Raw genomic sequence first — 9480 nt, forward strand, 5'->3', positions numbered from 1 at the left:
TGTTATGAGATCAGGCTTTGATTCAGTATGTTTCATCTTTTAAAAAGGTCCACTGGAAATGTGACACAATTACTTTAAAAAAAACTGATTTAAGGGTAAAACTCTTTTTTTGTTCAACTGAGAGGAAAATATCTGTGTGGGTTTTTCATAAATGCATTCTAACAAGAGAACCAATTCATGTTTTTTTATTTTCAGAGTTGCACTGAACATTCAGTTCATAAGTATTTCTGTCTAACATAGAGCAATGTGAAATGAAATAGTGACAAGCGAAAGGGCAAAACTTCCTTAGTGTGGAGAAAAACAGTTGACATCAATAAGAAGTAAGACAGTAATTTCCCATTTCTGCGATGCTAAGCACCTCTGCCAGAAGGTTTACTGTCAACATCTTCTCACACCAATAAGAAGTAGAGCAACTGAACATGTTAATTATTTATCGAGCAGCAAGTGCAGAATAAGAAAATGCAACAGCATGAAAATCATCTTGCACGTGAGGAAGGAGTGAATGGATTTGTATTGCAGACCGCTTCTAATCCAGTTGGGCGATAATTAATCCATTAAAAAGAAAAAGGCATGGTTGTTTATTCCAGTTGGTCAGGTAATTAAGTTTTTAATAGAGGTGAGGAAACAAGGAAATGAATAATTAATAGCAATTATCAAGCAAACGTTTCTGGGCCAGTTTGTACATTGAATAAACAAACATCACTGTGTCCAAGGCAGTTCCTACCTGTGAGCCTTTTCCTGAGCTGCCAGCAGCAAAGTCAATGTGAACTGTAAGAAAGCAAAAGAGAAAAATGATATAATTTTAAGAACAGGCACAAACAGTAATGAATCCCTTGAACTGAACTGTGATTTGTCTCTATTTGTCTTCCAGGTAGAAGCTGCCTTACAAAAGCAAGTTTCAGAGAAAAGAGAAAACATCCTGCTTCCTGTGATTATTTTGGAAAAAAAAGAAAAGAAAAATGAAAAAGGTCACTCAGAGACTAAGTCCTTCATTCTGAGTTTGTGTTGGATCTCTGGGAGTGCAGTACACCATTCATCTATCCAAATTTGTAATTAGACCCCTATGAGCTTCTATCCAATTACACTGCCATTGATTCTGAGACAAGAAAGTCTTTGCAGAAAAGATTCCCAGGAATCAATACATCAAGAATTAATTTATACACCAGTTTATATTAAATCAGGTTATCTGCACTCCAACATCAGTCGGCTTTAAATCTGACCTCAATTAGGTGAATACAGCGGAGAAAGAGTTAAATTCCTGCTCCTGACACGCTGCAATGGGCAACTGAGAGTGTTGATTAAAGCCTAAAAGCAGCAGATATGTTTTCTAGGAACAAGCCAGCTGATGTTTCTTGTATAGTTAAAAGCACTACACAGATATACAGTTTTGCAATAAAAAAATACCAATATAAATGTACACATTTAATAACAGAGATACAATCTTTGTGGCTGGCTTTTATGACCCAATATGCAGTAATTTGGTCAGATATTAATTCCATCCATTGCAAAGAAGCTCTCTTCTTTAATTATTCAAAGAGCTGAGTTAACTTCAAAACACTTCTATGTGTGAAGCCTGGAGTGGAGCCACCAGTTCAGAACAAACGAACATAATGAACCTAATTATTTTAGTCATGAAAGCACCAAAAACAACAATGGATGCAAGCCAGCTTTCCCGCAGTCCAAAATTTACAGCCAAGCCATAACAATATATTTCTTTCGAAAATACATGTTTTAAAGAGCAGATAATACCTACTAAAGTGGGGGTCACATCTAAGGTCTTTACCACGGAACTTTTATAAGCAGAAGATTTGATTTCAACACACAATTTTATGTTTCCTCACAACAACACATATATCTTATTTGCTGCTCCAATAAGACACTGCAGTTTTGGGACACCTCAGGATGTGCTTCCAATAAGAGAAAGCAATTAAACAAATGAGAAGAAAACACCAAAGAGCTGCTTATCCAGAAAATCCTATAAATCCTGTATATTTTCAGCAGTTTGCTAATGCTCAAAATGACCACTGTTCTGGGCTCAACTTTTCATTTCTAACTTTGAGAACACTCAAACAGTGAGTTGCAGATATACAATTCATCTTAAGATTGGTGAGTTCTTGTAACAACTAAAGTTCAAGTCAATGATTCAAAATGAGATGCAGATACAGCAGTGTGAAGTGGTTCAATGCCTGGAGTCTCAAAAGACCTGCAAACATGTAGCTAATTCTCTTTTACCAATCGAGAAACAGTAGTCTTGTAGTTCAAAACATATCTGATAAACTTAACAAAGCCAGTGCCTTTTTGCTCTATTGTAACCATTCAGTAAGTTATGTCTTGTTCTTTTTCATTCATGTTAAAGCTACCCCCTTACCTTTGTTACATTTTTACACATTTTTTTGTTTAGGTTAAAATGCTATTAATAAGGTAATGGCACTCTAAAATGTTAGAGATCCACCAGGCATAAGAAACTCATCATTATTGGTGGAGTGGTAGGGAGGTGGGGAAGGGAGTGTGGGGTGGGACATAGGAGGGAGGAGGGGTTGTTGCTGTGTGAAATGTAATAAAGGTAAGAGTCGCTTTAAGCTAATGTTGCGAGTAAGCTAACCTTAACAAACAAAACACCGGTCACCAGTCAAACAGTGGTAACCTGTTCATAGATAGTGATGTAGCTTGTAGGCTATCAAAGAACCACCTGAAACTCACTTTATTCATTTAATACAATTTATCAGCGCAGATGTAGTAGGGTAAGCCATTTCGTTGTTGCTATGGAAATGGTAAATTGTGTCTGTATGTGTTGCTTTGGTGTGAGCGGCCCAGGTTCGATTCTTGTGATTGGGATTGTAAAAGCAGACGTCCAATAAAAGTTGCATCCTGTCTCATTGTGAAACACTGATCTGAACTGATGATTTTTATGAATTGTTTTTTTTATTTTAAGAAAAAGATGATTATGATGATAATGTTGTTTTATAAGCTAGGTATCTGTTGTGATTGATCAGTGAATTGCAAATATGGAAAAGAGAAATATCTGTGGACACCACCCTGATGAATGCAAGATCGCTGAAAATGTTTGCTGCCTAAATCATGGAGTGCAACATGTTTTAAGCAACTTTTAAGCCAATATTGATGAGAGATACTCAGAATAATGGAAAGTGAGCAAATTTTAACTCCTGATGAAAGTCATGTTCTATGGGTCAAAGCTCCAGAACAAGTAAATAAGTATACCTGAGCTGAGCTGAATAGGCTACTGTTGTGTCAATGGCTGTCTCCAAGGTCAAGAATGATCTGTCAAGCTCTATGTAAACATTCATTCATTCATGTTTCGTGCTTTATCTCTCAGAACATATGGCTCCGAATGAAAAAGTGGCAGCTTGCTGGAAAAAAGAGACAGCTAAATTGTTGAATGTGAGAAAAATGATAACAATTTGCTAGTTGCTTGGCCAATATACTGCCTCTGTTTTTAAATGAGCAATAAAAAGCGAAATAAACACATTATCATCTTGTGCCTATTAATGCTATTACCATGTGATGTTTAGAAATATAAAATCTGATCCAGCAAATCATGAGCTCTGTGGAGCCAGCAGAATGACTACATTGTCATCTGGCATCCCAGCTTCTGTTGGTATTAAAAATGCAACATTTGGCGTGAAACGAAGCTTCCTAAAGGAATACATTGGAGCTCACAATACATTCTGCTGCATCTGCTCAAACCTCCCATCTTTTCATGGCTCACCCTGGAGAGGAGGAGGCAAAGCGAGGCAGTGGGAAAGGGGAAGTAACTCCCTACATAATGTCAGGAGTGCTGATAGGAACACCTCCATCTCATCGCCTCCGCATACTGCACAATCAAGTCTGTTGTTTCAACCTTGTTTTCAATTGAGACGCACTGGAGGGAACTTGCTTGCTTTGATTTTAGAAACCCTGAAAAATCACTCTACATGATGAAGGCTCTGAATGGTTTAGTTGAATGCTTTTCAACAAACTACTCAATTTACATTGTCATTGTGATAAAAGCAGGTGTCCAATGCAAGTACCTGAGAGACACTACTCTCATAACAATGGGAGGGAATCAGGCTGATATATCAAGCGAAATTTTTTAAAATCTGATAAGGCAAAATCTGGTTGATATATGTATGTTAGGTATCTACTTTGCAAAATTACAATTCTTTAGTGCTTGAAATAAAGGGTTTTAATCTAATCCAGATTAATATGGCAATGTAGTAATGATTTGCTTGTTTGATGGTTGGCATCTGACTTAACTTTCTACTTCATCCAGGATTGAATGAAAACAGAGAGAGTAGGAAAAAAATACAGACATCATATTAAAGTGCTTTTGAGCTAAATAAATGAGATTAACAGAGGCAGCAGTGCAGGTGTATTATATTAACTTGAATGCTAATTAGCAGTCGGTGTTTATTTTAAAGTTGACCTCCGATAATCACCACATCCATGTGTGACTTTTTAAAGCAACGTGGGACCACTTAAGGTTTCCAAAGAGGCTGATTTTTGAAGAGTCCAAACGGCAGGTACATAGGCCCCAAATAATATCTTTTTTTTAAAAAAAGAAAAAAAAGTGAGTTTCATCACAATGCTGATATTTATGGTCACCATCCAGAAACCACTTCTGAGACCAGTGCACAAATAAACTCAAGCTGAGGGCCATTAAAGCTGGATTCGGCTCTCCCCAACCACCTTTTTAAAACTACAGACAGCAGCTCCCAGCACTCAAGCTCAAACAAGAACACCATCACACAAGCATAAAATAGGAGAGTGTGACTAGTGCAGAAAGTTAAACATTTACCAATAAAAGACACTCAGATAGTTTCCTCAGAAGTTGGAAGAATAAACCTGAAAGAAATGTGAATATTGGGTTTTCACTCCACATGTGGTGAAAAAGGAGACTCAAATGGGATTCTCATGTCTGTCTGACTTAAAGAGGAATTTTCACCATGCTTTCTTCATACAAACTAGGGGCAGTCTGTATTAATCAGCCAAGGTGCCGACACTACAAAAAGTTAGCAAACTAGCACTCTAGCCCATTATTGTCTATATTGGATGATTCTGATTCTGAAGTATTGTGGCCTTAATGTAGTGAGGCAGACACTAAGAGTGTGGAGGTCAGGGTGGTGAACAGGCTTGTAGCGAGTCCAACATTCACTTAGAGATAGGTGTTCACATCACAGCACAGATGTTTGCTTTTTTATTTTAACCATAATCACAGTCTTCCACTAACTTTAACCATACCTAGTAGCTATGTGCATACAGTATATTGTATTGTATGTAGAAATTGTGCAATGGAATCAAAAAACACATTGTGGGGTTTTGCAGTATCAGGTGTTGGGGCTGGTGCCTGTGAATGTGTGAAAGCACAGATTAGGACTAATCTCAAAATTGATCAAAAACTCCAGTCATTTGTTTTTCTGAAAGCTCTCAGCTTTATCCTTCTCTCTGTGCATTCAAGGAGTGCAGTTGCACAGAAAATCTGTGTTCTGTTCTGTCTGAAAACATTTAAGAAGATAATGAACTGATTTATCAAGGTTTGTTACTGTGAGATTTGGATTTTTCTGGTCAATGGAGATCAAAAATGACTTAATCCAGCTTGAACCTGTTTTTCTTTATTGTTGAAAAACCTGTCTGGTTAATTAAAAGATGTCTGTGTTTCTTCCTTTCATGGAATAATTATGACTCTTTGTCGGGACAGAGGCAAGAAACTCTGTTATAATAAAAGCAGCTCCTCAAAGGACTGGCACAGATGGCATGCTGTTTGCGCTGCTCATACAGTTGTAATAATGCATCTGATTTGTATTTTTGAAAACTGCTCGGCAAACTGTTAGCATGCAGAAGGCGATGGCTTCATCTGGTGTTGTGTTAAATTTAAACTTTTTATTCAAACTCGAGCAACGCCAGCAGTCATCGACGATCCATACAGACAACTGCTAACTGAGTTTAAAATGACTAGCTGGAGCTCACTCTTGATTTAATATTGTTTAACATTAGTTACATTATATTTAGTGCTTTTTTAACTACTGCTTAGTGTGCAGCACCCTCACTACCAATACCATATGGTCATTATAAGATATCAACAAAATAACTGAAGAAAAAAAGCTGTCATACATAACATATGATATTAGTTTACTTATTTAGAATATATCCCACATATGCTGATGTTAACTGGCTTATCTCCCAATTGAAAAAAAACAAACAGTCAATGTTGCCACACTACAAAAAGCAACAATTTTGCTAATCATTTGCCACAAGATATCTTCCTCTATTGTCTGTAATATGCAGATATGCTGCTGTTTTTTCTAATAATAATAGTTAACTGAACCTCTTTGGGTTTGGGATTGTTTGTTGGACAAAACAAACAGTAAAGACTATGAAGGCATTTCTCACAGATTTCTGACATTTCATGGACTAAGGTAACTAAGGTGACATTAATATTTTAAAATGATTTTTAAATTATTTATCTTTTTAATACAAGTAAGACCATCCAACACTCAGCCAACACCTGCTCATTCAGTGGAGACAGAAGAGTCCTTCCTCCAGCAGCTTCTTTCAGCTCGTCCTTAAGCACCCCCAGACCAGTTAGACATACAGTATACATCATATCCTAGAGGTGAGAGGGTGGGATGTCTTTGGAGGAAATCGATGAACCACAGACGAGATATACCACTAAAGTCCACTTAATTCCCAAACCTTCTCACACTGTCACACAACAGAGAAGCCATCCAGCCTACAGAAGAAATTCAATGTGGCTGCCTGCTCGTGTCCTCAATTTCATTCTTTCAGCCACTATCCAAAACTTTTGACCACAGCTGACAATCAGAACAAAGTTATTTAAGAGCTTTCCTCTGTGGCTCCATTCTCTCCTCACCACCATCAGCCACATCATTCTCACAATCCTTTTTTACTGTCACTTCTAACTAAAACCTCCAAGCGAACTCTGAATTCAGCCACTTCAATCAAGAAAACTACTTTTTTTTATGGTTAAAACTCAAAGTGTTACTTTCTGCATGTTCAAACTTGAATTCAGATGAGATATAACCTTTGAGAAGTTGCTTGTTGGTATGCAATGAAAATGTCATTGACCAACTCAGTTAGTTAGTTAGTTAGTTGCATTGCCAGTCCAGCAGTTGAAACAATTAGTCCATTGACAGAGAATACACTAACGACATGATACGTAATTAATTCTTTAAGTCGCTTTTTTCTAGCATAAATGCCAAACATGTCCTAGTTTCTGCCTCTCAAATGTGGTGATTTGCTGTTTTTGTTGTATAGTCTGATTGAATCTGTTTTAGGTCTCTTACAGCATTTATTGACTTCTAGTATTTTATCGATAATTTATGGAATTAATTATTAAATCTACAAAAGAATTGACAGATTTATCAGTAATGAAAATAATTGTCAGTTGCAGCTTCAAAGAATGAGATATGTATTTATTTATTACAGATTTTAGCTTTATTAATCAAATCCACAATTCAGTATAGCACCATTTTGCCACTGCACATCATGTTAGTATCCAAATATCGACATTCTAACGCAGACGTTGTAGATGCCAACACACGTGCTGCAGTTGAAATGCGGCCCATGTGGACTCAGAGAGAGAGTGTTGGATCCTCAAACTTGGAGGTGCTTCTAATCAACCTGACGTCACGCTCAGCTACAAACTGCTCCAGTGCACATCAGAAATGACTGTCTGTTGAAGCCTCGTGGATAACATCATTGAAAAACAGCAGAGATGGCACCCTAATGTCACCAAAATGGACACTCTCCAAACCTTGGCTTGATGTTAGGTCCATGAATATTACATACAGGGGGAGCAGACAAGCAGCCTTGTCAGAGTCTGATGCCCAACTAAACTTGCTTGACTCAGTGCCAAATACACAAACACAGCTCTCACTCGAGCACAGGGTAACAGCAGCTCGGAGCAGTGACCCTGGCACCCCATACTGCCCAGACTGTATCTGAATTTTTGACTTGTCAACAAGCTTGAATTGTTGTTCTGCAGCATGTTTTGCTCAATGCACAATAATGTTAGGAGAAGAAAAAGAAAAGAGTGTGACAAAGTGTAGGTTACAAACTACTAATCCAAGTTTGTATCAAATGAATAATAAATGTGTGTCATCAGTAGCAATTTCTCGTTGCATTTAGATTTCTAGATATTTACACAGTCAGCCTGTATTGAAATTGTACCTATCTGTGGTCTTAACATCGTGTTAAACATGACAGAAATGTCATTATTTCCTGCATGATTTACCCAGACAAGATATTGCCCTTTCTTGCCCTTCTAAAATATTTGCAGACTCTTGTGCATTCCCGGCTTTTTCATTTCATTATTACAATTTACTATCCTTGCAAGGCAGGCACACTCTCCTGCGCTCAGCATTTATCTCATTCTATTCAGGAGAACATCCACATGATGCACTGGGCTGCAATATTGGTCTCTCCACAGCTGCAGCCACACATTATGTGCTGCACCCCACCCAATGGACACATCACTGAATGTATTTTGCATACAGAACATGTGCAAGGACATAACATACTGTATGTATAGAGATCATATTGGCTAAATATGTCTGCTTTATTTCACCTAAAATATCTTTTAAGAATGACATTTGTCCAATTAAGCAATTAAGTCAATAGATGGAATCACAGGCAATTTTTCAACACTTTGACATGCTTCAGCAACAAATTTAACTATTTGAATTAAAAGTAGAATGCCACTCTCAATTTATTCCCCCCCTACAGCAACTGACAGCTAAATAAATGACATAACACATAACTCTCATACTTTTGTTGCAATCCTCCCTGTGCACATGCAGAATGACTTAGTAAAGCTTACAGTAGCTGTAGCCCGAGGTGCATTCATCCTCAAGCTTGACTCCCACTACAGCTACGTCTGTGTGTCAGTAGGAAGCTACTTAATGCCTGACGCTTGTCGGAAGCTGATTCGAGCGAAACATTTGTTGTAGAAAACCATGACTCCTAATAGACCCCTTTCACTGTCACTAACTCTAAATGTAAACTTATAGTCTTGCCACATGGTAACCGATACGTGTAAATCGCCTTTCAACTCCTCAGGAAGTTGAGGCGAATCATGGCTCCGCACTTCTGAAACAGTTGTTTAATACACTCGTAGCTCGTCTCTTCTTGTTGCTGGAAACACTGAATCCAGATCACACTGCCGCCCTTTTTCCAAACACAAGCTTCACCCTTTTCAAACACGATAACCTGTTTACCGTTCAGGGTGTCATTATGTCCCTCACAGCTGTCTGTCTTCTAGCCTCTCCTGACATGGGGATTAGAAAGTAAAGTGAGTACTTACAGAACGAGAGGAAAAGCAAACATCCTGCCACTTTGTGCCCGACGTGAGGATTGTTCGACAGCATCTTTACATAGTCCTGTTTGCAGTGTAGGTGGTGGAGAGAGCTCGCAGTGCATGGGCTTTCTGACAGTGTTAGAAAAAGAAACACAACAGGGCTTTTT

At 38.0% G+C, this 9480-nt stretch overlaps 1 protein-coding gene across 1 annotated transcript in view; it reads right to left on the minus strand.

The window, feature by feature from the left end:
- b3glcta (beta 3-glucosyltransferase a) overlaps nucleotides 1-9473 on the minus strand; it is a 68925-nt gene extending 59452 nt beyond the window's left edge. Inside the window, exons 1-2 of the mRNA XM_053320468.1 lie at nucleotides 9320-9473; nucleotides 725-768 (exon numbers count right to left, since the gene is read on the minus strand). Coding sequence (XP_053176443.1) covers nucleotides 725-768; nucleotides 9320-9383 — 108 coding nt within the window. The 5' untranslated portion in view covers nucleotides 9384-9473. The remainder of the gene's footprint in view (nucleotides 1-724; nucleotides 769-9319) is intronic.
- Nucleotides 9474-9480: the final 7 nt, after the last annotated feature.

This window comes from Scomber japonicus, chromosome 6, assembly GCF_027409825.1.
Source record: "Scomber japonicus isolate fScoJap1 chromosome 6, fScoJap1.pri, whole genome shotgun sequence".
Classification (NCBI taxonomy): Eukaryota; Metazoa; Chordata; class Actinopteri; order Scombriformes; family Scombridae; genus Scomber; species Scomber japonicus.